This window comes from Perca fluviatilis, chromosome 4, assembly GCF_010015445.1.
Source record: "Perca fluviatilis chromosome 4, GENO_Pfluv_1.0, whole genome shotgun sequence".
NCBI classification, from domain to species: Eukaryota; Metazoa; Chordata; class Actinopteri; order Perciformes; family Percidae; genus Perca; species Perca fluviatilis.
This window is the reverse complement of record NC_053115.1, coordinates 38,155,158-38,175,254: the sequence shown is the minus strand read 5'-3', so window position 1 is coordinate 38,175,254 and position 20,097 is coordinate 38,155,158. Positions and strand designations below refer to the sequence as shown.

Here is a 20,097-nt window from a genome sequence, read left to right as displayed (position 1 = left end):
ATCGAAAAGATTAAAAATGAAAAAAGCCTAAAATGTCCCTAGTGATGCACAAGGGTTAAATATATTTAGTGCAGGTGTTAACTGAAAGAGATATTTCTGAAAGAGCTGAAACCTGCGCACATTATTCAAAGATAAAGCATTCTGAAGCCAGAGCACTCGAAAGTGGAACCCAAAGCGCGACCGTGGGGAGGCAAATGTCAGGGAATGTCGCGAGGTGTGAGCCGCAAATTTCCCCCATTTACATTTATTGAGTTATGTGCTAAAATGCGTCTACCACGATTATAGTGCCCCCTAGAGGGCCGATTTGTTTGGGTACAGAGCCTTTGAAGTGGCCTGGCCAACAGTAATACCAAGTTTACGTTGATAGCATTTGATTTTGCTGAGATATGCTTACGTTTGTGTTTGGACGCTAGCTACAAAAACTTGTTCTTTTGTAATTTACGCTATTATCTTTTGATAAGTTTTTGTCAGGTAAACATCTGAACATATGGTAAAATGAGGAACATTTTGTCAAAAGTCCCTGCAAATGGGCCAAAGGAGCTTTACTGATTTTTGTCAATAGCTGTTTCGTTTTATTTAAAGACTTATTCAAACAAACTTCTGATCTTCTCCCATTGTATGCACAATGTATTTAAAATTTTAATGTATATATATATATATATATATATATATATATATATATATATATATATATATATATATATATATATATATATATATATATATATTCAATAGGGCCCCATGCAACACAGTGGGCCACTTTTTTTTTTTCAATAGCTCTTGATTTTCAGCTCTTCATCATTGGCAATTAAAACAAACTGTTCATTCATCTGGACCTATTCCAAATTACACAACCTCCCATTTGTATGTGTGTCTGACATGAACCAATTAATGACACTTAAAGTGACTAAGAAACATAATTATTACATATATATATGTGTAGTCACAGAAGTCTCAGACAAAATATATCCAGATTCAAAAACAACATAAAAAACATAACAAAAACAGAACACACAACAAATAAAAGTAAAACAAATTATAAACAGGAGTAAAGTAAACGTATGCTTAATATGAGTAAAACTAAATACATGTTAAATCTTGATATAAAATAAAGCTAAATCGAAATGCAGTTTGGAAACCAAGCTGTGCTTTGTCAATCATAAAACTCAACTTGAAAGTTGCATTAAACTGGGGAAACTTTTGTAAAAGTTTGGTTCAGAGAAGTTAGGTTGATCTGATAAAAAGTCATTACAGTCGTCCAACATTAGTCTGGAATAGACCACTCAACTTCAAACACAAGGTTTACATTTCTTACAGTCCTTGAGGCTGTCTGCCTCTCTTTCTCTATCCAGTATAAAACAGTGTCAGTGTGGCTGCACCGTGCTGTACACCATATCCTTCAGGCCTGATGCAGCTGGATCTTCAGCAATAATGGAGTACATATGGTATGTGTCAAACTGGGAAAAGAAAGAAACCCACTGTAGCATCTGTTAATATATATATGGAAAATGTATTTAATATTGCCTCTCACGTCATACTTACATTCTCGTTTTGAGGCTCTTGCCTTCTTACTTTCTCAGAACCTGCCAGTGAGCGAGACACTCAAAGTAAGATGATTGCAGGGGTTATAATGTATATACAATTATACATTTCTCTTTAGTAAGATAAGTATTCAGTCCGGCTGATTGCAGTGTTGCTCTCCCTCACACAGCGTTGACTTTCAGATTGAGATGCAGGTCTTGTGTGTTTTTTCTGTGCAAGCTGACACAGAGCAGGTATACAGCAGCAGGTCACAGACAGACAGATGACTACAATGAAACATTACAAACTGGCAAGGAACAAAGCAACTGGACTGGTAGAGCAGGATTTAATGAGAGTGGATTGGAAGCAGGCGGGTGATGCAGGTGAGGAGGTGGGGAGGAAAAGTCAGGCAGACAGATGAATGAAGTGGAAGCACATGTGTAGAGTAGATTGGTCTGGCAGTCAGGTGATGGGGGAAGCAAATGTGTGTTTGCCTCTCTCTGTAGGTCGGGACATGCCTTCGCCATCCTAGGAAACAAAAAATTGCACAGGGGAAGGAGGGAAAGTCCAAGAACTTCTGCTGGATGAAAGGAGAATAGCAATGGAGGAGCCGGGGGAATAAAGAATGGGGCTGAATGGACAAAGGAACAAAGTGTGACGCCCTCTCAAACTGAGTGAATCTAAAAGTGCAACAATGCAATTCTCGAGTTTAAGTACAGCACATATGTAATAATCAGAAAGAAACAAAAAATAATGGTTTCTGTACCCATGTAAAAACATTGCTTGACTAACAAATGAACCTAGTTCTCACCAGTTCTTCTTTTGTTGCAGAGAATTGCAGAAACGAGCAAGATGACGCCCACCATGACTCCACAACCAGCTACAACTGCTACGCACTTCCATATCCACGTTTCTGCAACAATAGAAGCCATAAACAAGTCAGTTTTGCTTCTCACAACATTAACACAAAGCAGGAAGATATGTTCTGTGGATGTTTTAACCACCAATACCAGTTCACACCAAATATTTAACGTGGAAATCAAAATGTTGCTACTGATGTTCATGGTAAATTAGGTTCTAAACATTTTATCACTGAATTCAAGTTGAGGACATGTTGAGAATAAAAATAACTGAAAATGTATTACTTCCTTGTAGAACTGTGGTAATTATTCAACTACAGCAATGTGCAGTGTGTCTACTGAAGATGACAGAGTCACCATTTTCAACTTTTCAAATATAAAATCTTAGCTATTTATTAACCTTTCGTACAAATGACATCACATCTAATATTTAACCCCCAATTTCTAATGTGATTTGATTGTGCAATATCCACAACTCAAGCCAACTATGAAAGATACATAGTACCACATAGTATGTTACCGTAATATGTTTTATATGTTTTTATGTTTAGTGTCAGACGTATTAACACTCGGACATGAGTACACAACAACAAACATCAACAGAAAAAGCATGTTTAATTTTCATGTGCTGCTTAATAACTTTATTTTACTTTAACAATGTGGGCTAACATCTGCACTAGAAAGGCTAACTTCACATATCCAACTGCATACAGCATCTATCACACACTATCTGAGTAACCAATCAGCAACCATCCCTTCAATATGCACTTTGACTGAGATTCAGGATAATCACTTTTTGTATAAACATATTCAGTGTTTCACATCTCAATATTACATGGAGTGTATGTACAAACACTTAGTAAAGAGTGTGTGTGGGTTGTTAAAAAACTGAATAATTACCTGCTGCTGGTTTCACTGGTGTTGGGAAAGTAGAGATAAAACTATCAGTGTTACTTGATGTACCAGCAGTCCTCCCTGGTGAATCAACAAAGTACATTTCAGAAGTTATAATACTATAAAATACATATGATTTGTGTTAATCAAAGTCACACTTAATATTTCTGAACTTTAGTGGACCTGATGTTGAGAATAAAAATAACAGTGTGTCTACTGAAGATGACGGAGTCACTATTTTGCACTTTTCAAATATAAAATCTTAGCTATTTATTAACCTTTCGCACAAATAACATCACATCTAATATTTAACCCCCGATTTCTAATGTGATTTGGGTGTGCAATATCCACAACTCAAGTTAACTATGAAAGATACCAGATAGTATGTTACCGTAATATGTTTTATATGTTTTTATGTTTAGTGTTAGACGTATTAGCACTCGGACATGAGTACACAGCAACAAACATCAACAGAAAAGCATGTTTGCATTTTGATGCAATAATAAAAGTTTACCTGTTATTTCATCACCAGATTCTGGAGTCATAGGAATCATACTAGTAACTGTTTGTTGAAGGCACAAAACATATTAACATCACAAATAGATATGTTCTCCCTTTGTATGGGTACCAATGTGAAGTTATTAAGCCGCACGGAATAATTACCTGCTGCTGGTTTCACTGGTGTTGGGAAAGTAGAGATAAAACTATCAGTGTTACTTGATGTACCAACAGTCCTCCCTGGTGAATCAACAATGTACATTTCAGAAGTCATAATACTATAAAATACATATGATTTTTCATTAATCAAAGTCACACTTAATATATATGAACTTTAGTGGACCTGATGTTCGTTTTGTAGACGTTACAGGAGTGGAAGCACCCAGGGCTGGACTGGAGTAAAAAATCTGTTCTGGACTTTTGAGACCCAGACCAGCCCACCAAAATCGGCCGGACACCACCTGTCCTTGCACTCCCCTTCAACACATGTAAGCTGGGTCCAAAATTAGCACCATTTAGCAACCAAATGCTGGCAAAATATGCAAGTGCTTAAGTCATCAGCCAAAATTAATTTACATTTTAACATTCACTAGTATTACTTGGTGGACAACAAGTTAATTTTGAACCCTGCATTCCAGCCCCTAATACTGCTACTTAGCTGAGTGGTAAGTAAGAGAGTATAATAATGTACTCACTAATTCAAAAAGGCTGCCTGGCTCCTGGTGGCAAGATGGCTAAAGGTTGAGGGTGGAGCATGGCTGTCTTGTATTGTAAACAAATGACAAGTCTGTATATTAAGCTAAAGCTGCATTTAGTACATTTGTTTGTGTTATTGTGGACTGTGGATAAATCAGAAAACTATAGTACTATGTTTGCAAGTCCCTTAGCTTACTAATGCATAACTAACATTACCTTAATAACAGCTAACAAGTCCTCTCTGGTAGACCAGGGTTCTAAAATAATCGTTTGGCATGCTAAAAATCACTACCGGTACTTTGAGGAGTTTCTTTTGCTGCCGATGGAGCGCTCTCTCTCTCTCTCTCTCTCTCTCTCTCTCTTTACTGTTGGTGATCTCTCTCCTCTCTGTGGGCCGGTGTGTGAAAGACCAAGGATGTGAATGGCCAGTGCTCACATGAAAGACACACAAGTGGGCCAATCATGTGATCTCTCTTCTCTCTATGGGCCGATTGATTTTGTATATTACACCTGTTTGAAGTTTCACTGTGTAGATGGTTGAGCAGAATATGTGGACAGTGTGAGTCAATGTTTAATAAATCCACAGCTAATGCTAGTTGCTAGCTAAGTGTGGGTGTGGCAAGCTAGCTTAATCCAGCATTTCTGTTATTCATGTTAAACAGGAACATGGAGCTGGCTAAGTAACTAGCACTTACTGCCAAGAGGGGCAGCTATGGTTTATTTTACATTGTATGTGATTTATGGGCCAAATTGTTCTTCTAAACTGATTGTCTGATATTCTCTTGTCTCAGCCACCATTTGGACTCCTGTTTTCCCTGTCCCTGCCACATGCCCTGGTATATTCAACATCCTAAATAAACACAACGCAGAGTTAGACTTTGCTGGGGCTTGCGGCCTGATAGATAGGGTTACATTGAGAATAAAAATAACTGAACATGTATTACTTCCTTGTAGCACTGTGGTAATTCTTCCACTACAGCAATGTGCAGTGTGTCTACTGAAGATGACAGAGTCACCATTTTGCACTTTTCAAATATAAAATCTTAGCTATTTCTTAACCTTTCGCACAAATAACATCATATCTAATATTTAACCCCCAATTTCTAATGTGATTTGAGTGTGCAATATCAACAACTCAAGTTAACTATGAAAAATACATAGTACCAGATAGTATGTTACTGTAATATGTTTTATATGTTTTTATGTTTAGTGTTAGACATATTAACACTCGAACATGAATACACAGCAACAAACATCAACAGAAAAGCATGTTTGCATTTTAATGCAATAATAAAAGTTTACCTGTTATTTCATCACCAGATTCTGGAGTCATACTAGTATCTGTTTCTTGAAGGCACAAAACATATTAACATCACACATATATATTTTTCCCCTTTGTATTGGTACACATGTGAAGTTTTTCATGTGCTGCTTAATAACTTTATTTTACTTGAATAATATGGGCTAACATCTGCACTAGAAAGGCTAACTTCACATATCCATGAACAACTGCATACAGCATCTATCACACACTATCTGAGTAACCAATCAGCAACCATCCCTTCAATATGCACTTTGACTGAGATTCAGGATAATCACTTTTTGTATTAACATATTCAGTGTTTCACATCTCAATATTACATGGAGTGTATGTACAAACACTTAGTAAAGAGTGTGTGTGGGTTGTTAAAAAACGGAATAATTACCTGCTGCTGGTTTCACTGATGGTGGGAAAGTAGAAATAAAACTATCAGTGTTACTTGATGTACCAACAGTCCTCCCTGGTGAATCAACAAAGTACATTTAAGAAGTTATAATACTATAAAATACATATGATTTGTGATTAATCAAAGTCACACTTAATATTTCTGAACTGATGGACTTGATGTTCGTTTTGTAGGCGTTACAGGAGTGGAAGCACCCAGGGCTGGACTGGGGTAAAAAATCAGTTCTGGACTTTTGAGACCCAGACCAGCCCACCACAATCGGCCGGACACCACCTGTCCTTGCACTCCCCTTCAAAAGCTGGGTCCAAAATTAGCACCATTTAGCAACCAAATGCTGGTACAATATGCAAGTGGCTGGTAGAAGATGCTTAACTCACCAGCCAAAATTTAAGTTCAATTTTAACATTCACTAGTATTACCTGGTGGACAACAAGTTAATTTTGAACCCTGCATTCCAGCCCCTAATACTGCTACTTAGCTGAACGGTAGGTGCAGAGTGATAGAGAAAACAGAGTGGCGACACTCCCATTGGACTCCATTGTATGCATTTTCCTGCCTACTTCCGGGGTATGGAGCCACGCTTAGTTCCAAATATCCATTCTACGGCATTGGACATCATTCATTTCCATTGCTGTCCGTCGAGTTACTTCTGTGGTAAGTTAATTAAATAGCTACCTCTTTTGAATTGTCAACTGTCTATATTTTATCAGAGGCCATTTATGATGCATATAATGATCTTTTTTCGTATGTGGACGGCATAATTATATATACTTTTTTATTTTGGTAGACAACCGATTGCCTGCTAGTTTGTTAGCTCATTTGCTAGTTTGTTAGCTCGACTTCGCCAGCTGTGAAAGTATCCCTACAACCACAAATAGAGTCTCTGACAACTTTTATTTAGTTAGTTATTGATGTTAGATTACTAGGATCATTAAGGTTGATTAAGGACGGGTTTTATTTAGGTTTTATTTGCTGAACCTGACGGGCAGCTGAGTACTGTGTGTCTGATGCTATAGCTAGTAGAAATAAGGTTGCGTTTGTTTAAAGACTCAGACTGATGATCAATCACCTTGATCGATCATCTGCCACGATTGTATCCTTGTGTTCTGCTTGTTTATGTTGGATCATCGGGGGTTTCGGGGCTGCACAGAGCAGAACAGGCTAAGAAGCTATCCGACTGGTGCGCACCTAACAGCGGACAGCTCTGGTGGGATAGACCGGGGTCCCGCAGTGTACTGCAAGCCTCCGGGAAAATGAGGAGCAATACAGGAGTCATTTAATGCTAACTATTATTGTTTAGTTCAAGGTCATCTTGAAAGGGCTGTTGGATTACATGTATGAATACAAATTATTCCCCACAAAAAATAGCATAAGCCATGATGACCTTTAAAATGTTTACTACACAGACAGTAGTGTGACGAATTTATTCCCCAATTTAATGTAAAAACTAATTTGGTCTCTGTTAAACATACAAACAAACTAAGTTGTTCCTCTTTCTTAGCACCACATTTATTTCTTCTTTTTTGTCTCCTTTCCCCACCGTTTTCCTCTGTTCTTGACACTTATATATACACAATATTCATCGCTGTTTCTTGTGCTGACACTGCATCGAGATATAATAACAGCCACTCACTGTGTATGGTGATGGACGACGTGTCACTGTGTGGCGATGGATAACTTTTCTCTCCAACCTTTACAGTGTAGAAACACGTCACTTGAACCTCAGCGGGTGAACTCTGATGGGCCATGTTCAGCAGCTCAGTTCCTGTCAGGTTCTGCAGACATGAGAGTCCTCTGACACTCCCTCCACTTAGAGTGAAGAAATAACACAGAGACACAGAAACAGATGAAGGAGTCTGACAGTTCAGGGTGACTGAGTCGGTCTCGTTGATTGCTGCTGGATTCACTGTCAGTTTAGATGGAAGAAGAGCTGAAAATGAAGCATGCGTTTGATTAAATAAATGAAAAATGCATTTATTCAAAACAATTCTAATAATACATTTCTAAGAGCAGATGATGTCCATTAAAAGCCACTTTGTTGTTTGTGCTCAAACTATAGAAAGACATCATGATATTAGTTGTGTTCACTCACTTCGAATGATGATGGAGGATGGATCACTGTCGGGAGATTGAGACACATGAAGGTAAAAACACGTCACTTGAACCTCAGCAGGTGAACTCTGATCGGCCATCTTCAGCAGCTCGGTTCCCGTCAGGGTCTGCAGACAAGGGAGGCTTTTGCCAGTTTGTCCTCTTACCATTCGAAAATAACACTCAGACAAATTAAGATGTGATGGAGTCTGACAGTTCAGTGTGACTGTTTCTGTCTGTGTGATCACTGCTGGATTCACTGTCAGCTTAGGTGGAAGAAGAGCTGGAAGGTAAACAAAGGTTTAGAGGTAAACGTGTTATATCACATACATAATAGTTGCATTAAGATAAGATTCCTAATGGGCAACTGGGATTTAATGCACGGTATAGAAAATAGAAAGAAAAGTACTGCACAGGCAAATTGGGAAATTAAGAGAGACTGACCTTTTGCTTTCATCTCAGAAAAGGAATCTGTTGGAGAAAAGAAAACATGTTAACAAGTGAAACAGATGTAATAGTATACTAAACCCTTGATCTCTAAAACCGGATTAAAAAGTGTAATTAAACACGCTGCTACCAATACATAATGGCTTGACTTTACATATTAATCTGGCCCTTGCAAATCAAATGGACCTGTGTTGGTGTGTATCTGCCTACATTTACAGAAAAATTAAAGAAACTGACAAAAGGTTTAACTTACACATGAGGACGACTAACAGCAGGTGTCCAGCCATGATGAATCTAAACAATGTCAATGTCCAAGAAGACTACACTTGTATGTCTGACTACGTGGGCTTCGGCATAGTGAAAGTGTCATTTTGCAGAACACCTTCTCAGGAAAACCACAGAAAGCCTCGGAAATGAATCACACCGACAGACAGACCACTCAAACTTTTTTTTTTTTAAATGTTTGTTTTACTTGTTGCTTGTTCTAAACTGGCAGGGCTAGTGCTGGCTTGTGCTAAAATCTTATCCAAACAACTCAAGACGATAACTTATGAGTATGAGAATGGGTCAACTCGGCAATGAAAATTCATATGAAAGATAAAATTGCATTAAGCTTAAATCAGATGATATGACTAAAATAGCCAGGCCAAGGCTAGACACGGCTATCCGATCATTTTGTAAAAATGAAATGACTAAAATCATAAATTAAGGATGTTAATACACAGGTATTAAAGAATTACTCAATTCAACATGAATGAACAGTCGAGACTAGTGCAGTTTAGCCACACTTCCTATCAGAGCTGCTGCTGTCAACAGCTCCTCTAGATATACTGTAGCCTAATAGTTCTTATATTAATGATCACACATACTGACAAAATGGAACATATCCACCTATTTTCCTCTTTGTATTTGTACAGTTTTATCACCATTGGCCAAAAAGCCATTGAAATAAATAGTAGTATATTACATCCCCTTTCCCCATAGTGAGCTACCATCTACCTAATATAGACTGCTCAGTTCTCCACTGGTTAAAGTTCCAGTGAAGATTGACTGAAATTTAGATTTCAGCATGTCAGATTCTACAGAGCTAAAATGAACTAACTGGTATTTCTTTAATAGCTGATATTTGAATCTGGATATTATTTATCATACTGAGTTGAAAAAGTATCAAGCCCATGGCATGTAACGTTGTGGTTCCAAAATTAGAGTTATTTGGTCATGTTTCCTTCCTGCCCTGACTTTTGAGAGATGGGTTGACAAGTCTGGCAAGACCAACTCACATCAAATAAATAAAGTAAAGGGACAACACTAAGTTAATTTGTACAAGGTCCCTATCATATAATATAATTAGGGCTGTCAGTTAAATGCGTTAACGGCGTTAACACAAACCCATTTTAACGGCGTACATTTTTTTATCGCAAGATTAACGTTCTTTTTGGCCTAGCAAACTTTGTAGTTTTTTGCACATGCTGTTGCAACAACTAGTAACGTTAGAAAAACTACAAGGCCACACCGGATCTAGCTAGACCATAAACTAAACAACAGGCACGCCTCAAACGCTTGTTTAGGTTTGCGGGCCGGCCAAAGAGGCTAATGTTACGTTTTGAGTGGATGGCGAGCGCGAGACGCCGAAATGGATGCCAATAAGATTCTGAATGGAAAGTTAACTTTTAAAAAGTTGCCAAATGGTTCCATTGACGAGACCAAAGCGATCTGTGTGTTTTGTCATCGTGAACCGAGCTATCATCGCAGCACGTCCAGTCTGAAATACCACTTGATGGCCAAGCACACAGCTGATGCGAATTCTCCGCCCCCTCGCCAAAAGCCAGGCGACGAAAGCACAAAGCAAGCCGATCCACTTTTTCATGTTGATAAGAGCATTAAAATGAGAAAAAATAATGGGACAAAAAGAAATCAAGGGACATTTAGAATAGATAAAAATTTGCGATTAATTGTGATTACTTGCAAGTTAAGTATGACATTAATGCGATTAATTGCGATTAAATATCTTAAAGCATATATATATATGCTGTATATTTTCTTTATAGACTCTTAAAATGTCTCTCTGCTTCTGAGTTTTAGAAATACTGGAAGTTTATTCCATTCAACTGCAGCTGTGTATAAAAATGCATTTCTGTCCATTGACCTCTTGAATGTAAAAATGATAACATGAGTTTAACAGCAGGATACCATGATCCACAGCATCAAAGGCCTTTTGAAGGTCTAATAAAATCATTCTACAGAATTTACCTGCATCAACCTCCTTTCTGATGCGGCCTGTTAAATATAAAAGGCAGCTTTCAATGGAATGGAGAGCCTATTCACTCCCTATTCAGCCCCATTGTACCGAAATTGGTTGCAGTTCCACCAGGGGTGATCGGGGCGAAGTGCAAAATGAATGGGACTCGATGGAGCTAGAGGGTTAAATTTTTCTCTTTCACCTGATTGTTGTTGAGAAATCTCAGATTTGATTGCAGTTTTTGCAAGTTCAACATGGATTACAGGTTGAAAGTTGAATGAAAGAGTACCTATGTCCTTTTCAATTTCTTACAGGTTGAGTCGTTGTTGCCCATAAAACGCTAGCATTCTGCTAATTAATGCTGATTGGTCAGTGAAGGACTTATTACGACCAGAGATCCCGCTTGACGGCATCCGAAGCGGAACCAGAATGTCAGAGTGAATATTTCGAAGTGGTCTTAAAAACATTAGCAAACCTCTTTCTAGCACGTGTGTTAAGAGGGAGAGCCTAACCTGTCAGCTGTGTTGTCGATGCCTCGAGAGAAAAAAGGAATCGACTCAGAGCTTGTCGTAAAGCAGTATCTGTGGCCGTATATGTGTATGACGTCATTGACATTTTAAAAGGCTTTTTAGAACAAAAAAGCCACTTTAAAAAGATCTAACACCCAGCAGTGTGTATTTTCTTAGCCTCCCCTTTCGAATGCAACATTGAAATTACTAGACAAAACATGATATCCTAAGAAAAGGGGATTTTGAGGGGTATAGCTCCATAGACCTCCATTCATTCTGCACTCGCCCATGAGCGCCCTCATTTGGAACCAGAGTGCAAACAGTTCAGAAGCCAGAAGTTTCCAGAGAGTGGAACTTCTCTCCTTATTAGACATTCTGTGGTTCCAGCTGTTAGATAAGCTGTCTAGCTGTGTTTTGGGGGGCTATACCTATCCAAAGATGTCTAAAGAGATGGCAACGTTGGCACAGTCTGAGTCTGAGTGGAGACTGATGTTGATGAGAAATGGCCCATCAGCACGAACAAAAGGATACAGACTTGGGCGTGGGACATGAAACTAAACAAACGCTCCCATTTAGCCTGATGTGGAACTGATCTCCAACGACCACAACGACTGTCGTTACAACAGCAGGAGCACTAACCAACCAGGCTAGATAAGGTGCCTGCTGACATTTTTTATTAATTAAAAAAACAAGCTGGAAACAAGATAACTGGAATTTGGTTTGAAATGTCAAAGTGACCTTCAAGGCAAGTCAATTAATGTGTTGTAAATACTTTGCCTCAAATACAACACATATTCTTATCTCCATACAAATGCATATACAAAAGACAAAACTAAAGAAAACTAAAACAAAGACAATATTATTGAACATCATGTGGCATATACCTTGCTAACTGACGTGTCATATAAATATGTCCCTCCTTAAGCATCTATATTTTCTGGCCTTTTCGGCTATATGGCTTGTTACGCTCAATCTTCAAACATTGTGCAGCAGTGTAACAAATGTTAACAAATTAGCAGTAAAACAAATCATATATATACATGAATTTCCCCTGGCGGGATAATAAAGTTTACTTTGACTTTGATTAAAATCGCCAAATTGCATTGACCTAAATGTTCCCTATGTGAACTTTTAACTGTAGTTAAACTAAGTAACTTTTAAGTGTAGGCTACAGTATTTAGTTTGTATCCTTTCAGATGTGATCAAACATATTTCCTGATGTTGATGATCAGGCTCATGATCCAACATATAAAGTGAGAGTTCCTCTCTGTGATTTGTTCCATTAGGAAATGATTCCCTCCCAGCTCACCATCATGTTATCTCCTGCTGCCATCTGGTGTTCACCAACGTAACACATTACAGCCATCATCAACCTCTGTGTGAACTGGATAATATCGAGACATTTCAAACTGACTGGATTCCAATGGTGATATAAAGTAAATATTATATTTTAAGTTTATATATTTATCCTGAAACTAGACTGAAGATGGCAGGTTGCTGTGAACTAAAGTAAAAAAAAGGCTTGATTTTCGAAAATACCCCAAACAAGTCTATATATTATTAACAGGACTTTTAAGACTTATTTACAGAGAAAGATTGCCTGACAGGAAGGAGACGTTTCACTCAGAAACGTATCATCATTTATCCTATACTAATCCTATATATATACCCTACAGATTTGTACCAACTGCTACTTTGCTTGTTTGAAATCCATGACGTCTCTCTCTCATGGGTGGGCCAAATTCTCTGGGTGGGCAAAGCAGAGAAAGGGGAGGTAACCTTGCTCCTTATGATCTCATATGGAGCAGATTCCAGATCGGCCCATCTGAGCTTTCATTTTCTCAATGGCAGAGCAGGATACCCAGGGCTCGGCTTACACCTATCGCCATTTCTAGCTACTGGGGGACCAGAGGCAGGCTGGGGGAACTCATATTAATGTTAAAAAACCTCATAAAGTGAAATTTTCATGCCATGGGACCTTTAAACTTGCGGGATTATTTGAGAACCCAATAACATTTTACAGTTATTGCATAGGCCGACATCCGAATCCCCCATGTCTGTTATTGTCCTCTATTAAACACTTACATCACAGCATAATAAAAGGCGTCCCTGTTGTATTGAGACAGTTGCTGTGTGCATTCAGCTGTAGTTGTATTGTGTTAACCTTTTGTTTTGGAAAGTTTACTTGTGTAACATTTCAAGACACGTTTAAGTTGGGTTGATTTACATTTTGTATTCTCCGTTTGATTTGTGTTTCTGTGGATGAACAAGCAGCTATAGAAACGTTATCAGAGTCCTGACACATTGAAAACTCCAGTAAACATATACAGTGGGGAAGGTTTTTAATGATTTTTCAAATTAACAGAAAAGCAGCTTTTTAATAATGTCATTTTTTATGTTTTATTTAACCTTTATTTATCCAGGTTAGTTAAATAAATAGTAATAATGTTAATGCTACTGGTTGAGGTAATGGGGGAGTTTATCTGCAAAGTAACCAGTAAAAGTACAGCATTTGGATAATTGTGTATGTAACAGAACATGGAAGTACAAGTACCACATACAACTTATTACAACCTTTCACTACGTGATCGATATATTCCTCGGTTACAAGTTTTATTACGAACGGGAAATGTAAAGTAGAAAATGTATGCCTACTCATAACTTTATTGTGTGATGTGTCATGTACCATGAGAAATTAAACAAAAAAAACACATCAAGAAATATAATAAGTCTAGTCAGGAATGTCTTCCTAAACATTAAATGCTTGTTAGGATAAACAAATAGTGGTTTGGAGACAATCTACTTCCAATCTACTTGTTTGGCCATTAGAATCACACTATTAAACATCATTTATTTTTTCAAGTTACAAGTCTGATATCTAAAATAACATCAGCTTTAGGACGGTTCAGAGCCGTTCTCTGTCTCCTAACGGCTCTGGGACAGTTACTTTGTGTTGGCGCATGCTCAGTCGCAGTCAAAAAGCTCAGCCAATCCTGTGCGAGTAACAGCGCAGTCTCATTTGCATCAGGTGCAAATAAAGAAGGCGTCCGGAGCATGTTTGGTCATCTGTTTTAGGAACTCCAATCCAAAGCAAAGATGCCAGCAGAAGCCACCGTGAAAGCGCCCAAGAAGGGCTCCAAGAAAGCCGTGACTAAGACCGCCGCCAAGAGCGGCAAGAAGAGGAGAAAGAGCAGGAAGGAGAGCTACGCCATCTACGTTTACAAAGTGCTGAAGCAAGTCCACCCCGACACCGGTATCTCCTCCAAGGCCATGGGCATCATGAACTCGTTTGTGAGCGACATCTTTGAGCGCATCGCCGGTGAGGCCTCCCGTCTGGCCCACTACAACAAGCGCTCCACCATCACTTCCAGGGAGATCCAGACCGCCGTGAGGCTGCTGCTGCCCGGGGAGCTGGCCAAGCACGCCGTGTCTGAGGGCACCAAGGCCGTCACCAAGTACACCAGCTCCAAGTAAACCATCCCGCTGCTGTAATCCACTAAACCAACGGCTCTTTTAAGAGCCACCCACTTCTTCTTAGAGAGCAGAGTTTCGTTTAGTTATGCGTTTAGATAGAAAGTATCGGTTTTCGATGCTCTATTAACTTAGATTTGCTTTGTATGGTATTTGTATATAAACGTCTATCACCTGTGCGATTCTTTTATATATATATATATATATATATATATATATTTTTTTTGCTGTAGCCTTTTTTCCCTCACTGTTGGTCAGAGGGAAACTTCAATTCATCTGAATGGCACATACCGGTAATGCAGAACTGAGATTTATGTTGACTTGCTCTGGCATTTACAATAAAAGCTCTTTGTAATGTCCACAAATGCTGTCTATCAATTTATTACAACAAATGGCTAGTATTCCTTGTAGACTTTATAGATTACTATTTAGTTTTTACTCTATAGCTGTTACCAGTGTGTCTAAGTGAACCTGCTGTTACAGTTTTTCACGATCGCTATGACACTTTTTTCAATACTTTTAACAACTTTCCTAAACTCTTAACGCACCAACACACCTACAACACACAATTGGCAAAACAGTTAATTTCATGCTCAAAATCACACATTGTAAACTAAACTCCAACACTGATTTTCAAAATACAATAATTCACTAACACAATACACTATGTTTACCAAAACAATGCAATTATGTCTCAAAATCAAATACTTCTTCCACAACACTAACACATGTTCTCTCCCAACAGGAACATTTAGTCAATCATAGCACAATGTCATACAAAACACTAACATCCTATGGAATTACAGAAACTGCATTATTTTATATGTGTCAGTCAGGTCTGCCCTTATAGAATAGACAATAGTGATTGTATTGATCATATTGCACTGCAGTTTCTGTTGAATCCTCAATACATTTTTGTTTTGTTGGGTTTAGTACTTTTTTTTTGAAGAATATTTTTTGGGCTTTTCTGCCTTTACTTGACAGGACTGCTAGTTGAGAAAGGGGAGAGAGAGAGGGGAAAGACATTCAGTAAATCATCACAAGTCGGATTTGAACCCTGGATCTCTGCGTTGAGGAATAAACCTCCAAGTATATGTGTGCCTGCTCTACCCACTGAGCCAACCCGGCCACAAATTTGGTTTCTTTTGCTGCAGAGATTCAATACAAAAAATGATTGACCCATCTCAGAGTATCTTTATAGAATGTGGGGTTTTTGAAAAAAAGGAGACAGAGACAGAATTGTCCTGGTACTCCTCTTCCTCTCCCTCGTGAAGGCATTTTTCTTTTTTTCTGTGTTCATCTACAGTATATTGTTCAAATAGGTCCTCTTTTACTGTACTACCATATGATCATGTGATTGAAAGAACCTCAACACCTGAGTGTGTTTCCTAGAAGGGAATCAGCTATGATTGATCTATTTGCATAACTTCAATCAGCTGTTTCTCAATAAATGCATGTATAAAATGCAGGGGATATATTTGTGTTTCAATTTACAATATGATCAGCTGTTCACTTTGACTTTAGCCTATGAGTTAGGTTTAGAACATGATGTTATCTATTCTGAAATACAGTGTGAAAGCATTTGTAAATTTGGCAGTAAAGATCCATTGTTTTGCTTTTGGTGGAGCTTGTGTGTAAAAGAAGTTCAAGCATTTTAAATGTGTGTTAACTGTATGCATTTTGTGTCAAAGCAACAAGAAATGTGTTAATTGTATAGCCTACACAGACAGATGTTGTGCTAACTGTGTTAAGAGTTTAGGAACGTTGTTAAAAGTATTGAAAAAAGTGTCATAGCGATCGTGAAAAACTGTAAACCAACAACTTGGCTCTATTAAGTGCCACACAATGACTTGAATAATTTCTTTTCCTGTGGAATTTATTAAGCTTAACAGCGTATAATTCTCCAAGCTGCTCCTAAAAATAAAATATATGGTTGTTGCATCTGCATTCAGAGTAGGCCACGTCAAACAATATTTTGGAAGTGCCTTTGTCCATTTCAAAGAGTTTTGGGCACACCTGTAATTTATTTAGGGTTCTTGCAGTTTCTTTAACTCGTTCTGCCTTCATGGACAGTAACTGTGAATAGATTGCATTTTAGTCTTTACGAACAAACCACTGCACACACAAGGACAGCTGTGGCCAAAGAGTGCTTCTGTTTCTGCTCGTTTCTTGTAAAGTTCTTCCCAGGAGCAGCACGGTAAACTTTTCCCAAACAAATCCAGTAGGAGTCTTGCAAATTGTGAACCTGCGAGATCCCCAGTCTGTCATAATGTCACTGAGGTTTGAGTCACAGACGATAAGATTTTGCAGATTGTCTTTAGATGTGCTGTGTCTTTTCAAAGTATTCAAGTTAGGTGGTTTGTTGATGGCCTTCATGAGAAGAAACATAATGGTTATTAGTACTAATAGTTTGTTGTGCTGTTGCTTCATGCTTTTAATCAGAGTTTGTGCTCAAGCACTGTAGGCTACTTCAGATCATTTTGAGGTCAGGTTGTACTCGATTGTTTTCATTTTAAGCTACTACTTAACTACATTTCAAAAGAAATGATTCTGCTTTTTACTGCAACACATTTGTCTCAAAGCTAGAGTTACTATAACTGTAGTTCCCAAAGTGGAGTCTGGGGTCCTTGAGGGGTTCCCAGGAAATCATTTATTTTTACTTTAATTCAATCTATAAGTAGGCTAACACCATGACACAATGTATGACTATTTTGGTCATGGATTGTAGGCCTATTCACTATGTAATCACTCGCACATAAAAACAGAGGTGGAAAGGAATTTGAAATCAAAAAATAACAAACTCAAGCCTATTCACATCAATGTGATGAAACCAAAAGAAGCTGTTTAAGTCATTATGAGAAACCTTCTCAAAATAATAACTCACAATAATGACGTAGTATCCCGCACTAACCCGTTATTTTGAAAAAGTAGATTGTAGCCTATCATTACTTTGAGATACAATTTGCTTCTAGGTTTCTAATTATAAAGACTACGGAGTCTTTTTTTCATCACATTGGCGGAAAGTGGCTTCCATCGACCTACATTACCATCCGATCTTTCATGTTAAGTGTCATATTTTACAAAACATAGTCATAATATTGCCTACTCATTAATATAATAAAAATGCAAGGAAATGTGGGATTCCAAATAATTGTGACCTGATCAGATCATGTTACAGAAAGATTTTGAAGCAAACTGAAGCTGGTTGCAGTGATAGACACAGAGTCAGGGTTGTGTACAGTAGAAGAGAGAGATATGAACCTGTGTTATGAGGCCCATCATGTCAGATCCATCATGTTAAGGATCAATGCCAGCCGAGAAACCTGTTTCAGGTAACCGCTTATAGCAGTGTTTCTCAACGGGGGCGGTACCGCCCCCCAGGGGGCGTTCAGAAGATGATGGGGGGCGTTGGAAGCAATATTTTGGAAAGGGGGGCGTTGAGGTGCCCTTGGGGGGCGTTTGTTTGAAAGCTAGTTTAAACCAAAGATTCACAATAACAATACATGTTTACACTTAAACTACTTGCAAAAAACTGTTTTCTGCAACATTAAAAACCTGCCAGTTCACGGCACTGCAACTGGACGAGACGGTGGATCATTGTTCGGCGCAGCTCCGTGCTGCCTTCAGGAAACGGGAAGTCAGAGCATCGTCTTAAATGAGCTCCGTATTTCAGCGTGAAGCTGCGTTCAGAAAAAATAGCAATCGCCGCAGGGTGGTGCGACGTCCTGATGTATTCTTTAATCCCCCCAATGTAGCACAAGTAGACTTTATATTTCACAGTAACAGTTTTTCGTCAGATCTTTTATAGAACCCAACGTTCCCTACTGTACCTGAAGGCAGCTTAATTTCACGAAGAAAAAGAGAAAAGAGACGAGCGAGAGATTTTTTTATTTTTTTTACGAGCGAGAGATATCGACTGTGCTTTGTTGTTTGGCAAACATTTAGCTGTCCCCCAAACTCCCGGGCAATTCAGGGCTTGTGTTTGCTGTTTTAACTTTTTCTTGTTGAAGCGATAGAGGAAGAGATGTCACTGTTTACTGTACGGGACTCCACCTCCTCAAAACGCAGCGCGATGTGGGGTTGCGCTTCTCCAAACGTTTTTTTCTGCTATTTACTCGCAAGACAGGCGATAGCAAACCTAGACTTTCAAACCTAGACTCTTCAAACCTAGACTCTTCAATCCTAGACTCTTCAAACCTAGACTCTTCAAACCTAGACTCTTCAAACCTAGACTCTTCAATCCTAGACTCTTCAAACCTAGACTCTTCAAACCTAGACTCTTCTAACCTAGACTCTTCTAACTTATACTCTTCTAAGCATTAACAAAGGGCTCTCACTAACTTTCAAAGGTTGTAAACTTATTTCCATTCGGCAGTAGGTGTCGTTCTTCAAGTCGTTTGTCATCACCAAAATGAAAACCTTGTTTCTGTGTGTGTGTGTGTGTGTGCGTGTGTGTGTGCGTGTGTGCGTGGTTAATCCGTGCTTTTTACCCCATGATAAGTGCAAGCTTGTTTTCCGTTGGAACAATTTGAATGAAAAATAGATTTGAATGTTAAATTGCTAGCTGTTTCTGATTGGCTACTGTTAGTGTTTGTAATAATAATAATAATAATAATAATAATAATAATAATAATACATTTTATTTAAAGCGCTTTCATGACACCCAAAGGTCACTTCACAACCAAAAAAGGACATTCAAATTATAGTCATCTTATAAAGGTGCTGAGGTTCACACCATGCAGCAGGCCTTTTGATAATACCTAATTATAGTTTGAATGTTACATATCTAGTAGTTCTGATTGGCTGCTGTTATTTAATTTGAATGTCAAATGGTTGCATTTAAAAAAAAAAACTGTAAATATTTCTATTCACATGGCTTTTTTGATACCTGGGAAACTAATACATGTGTTGTTTGTCATTCAATGATTTGATTTATTGATTATTTTTAATAACAATAGTAACGACAATAATAGGCCTATATTAGGGCGTAATCATTAATATCCAGGGCAATTAGCCTACATAATATTTGATGGGGGGCGTTAGGGACCTGGATAATGGATAGGGGGGCGCTGGCACAAAAAAGGTTGAGAACCACTGGCTTATAGCTTCACACCCAGCAACCAGTGTGTTTACCACCACTGAAA

The 20,097-nt window shown here is 38.3% G+C and overlaps 2 protein-coding genes across 3 annotated transcripts; one reads left to right on the top strand and one right to left on the bottom strand.

Moving 5' to 3' along the window:
- Nucleotides 1-760: 760 nt before the first annotated feature.
- LOC120557027 lies at nt 761-9,073 on the bottom strand. Of its 2 annotated transcripts, XM_039797040.1 has the most exons (12): nt 8,988-9,073; nt 8,732-8,758; nt 8,289-8,570; nt 7,830-8,126; nt 6,176-6,250; nt 5,772-5,816; nt 3,939-4,013; nt 3,790-3,837; nt 3,282-3,356; nt 2,333-2,434; nt 1,543-1,583; nt 761-1,457 (listed from the first exon to the last, which is right to left on the bottom strand). In XM_039797040.1, exons 1-12 carry the CDS (start codon nt 9,019-9,021, stop codon nt 1,365-1,367), a joined length of 1,194 nt encoding a protein of 397 aa, XP_039652974.1. In that variant the 5' UTR covers nt 9,022-9,073; the 3' UTR covers nt 761-1,364. The 2 variants fall into 2 exon arrangements, with proteins under 2 accessions (XP_039652974.1, XP_039652976.1); XM_039797042.1 differs by lacking the exons at nt 5,772-5,816; nt 6,176-6,250.
- A 5,490-nt stretch (nt 9,074-14,563) lies between these two features.
- LOC120557045 (histone H2B-like) lies at nt 14,564-15,311 on the top strand. Its single transcript, XM_039797062.1, has one exon. It carries the CDS (start codon nt 14,579-14,581, stop codon nt 14,954-14,956), a length of 378 nt encoding a protein of 125 aa, XP_039652996.1. The 5' UTR covers nt 14,564-14,578; the 3' UTR covers nt 14,957-15,311.
- The last annotated feature ends 4,786 nt before the right edge of the window (nt 15,312-20,097 follow it).

Excerpts from the sequence above, each read along its gene's own strand:
- LOC120557027 (XM_039797040.1), bottom strand. The coding sequence starts at position 9,021 with ATGGCTGGACACCTGCTGTTAGTCGTCCTCATGT. Across the intron at positions 5,817-6,175 it reads ATCAGTGAAACCAGCAGCAG|AAACAGATACTAGTATGACT; the intron begins GTAATTATTCCG and ends TGTGCCTTCAAG. Across the intron at positions 1,458-1,542 it reads AAGAGCCTCAAAACGAGAAT|TTTGACACATACCATATGTA; the intron begins GTAAGTATGACG and ends TTCTTTTCCCAG.
- LOC120557045 (XM_039797062.1), top strand. The coding sequence starts at position 14,579 with ATGCCAGCAGAAGCCACCGTGAAAGCGCCCAAGAAGGGCTCCAAGAAA.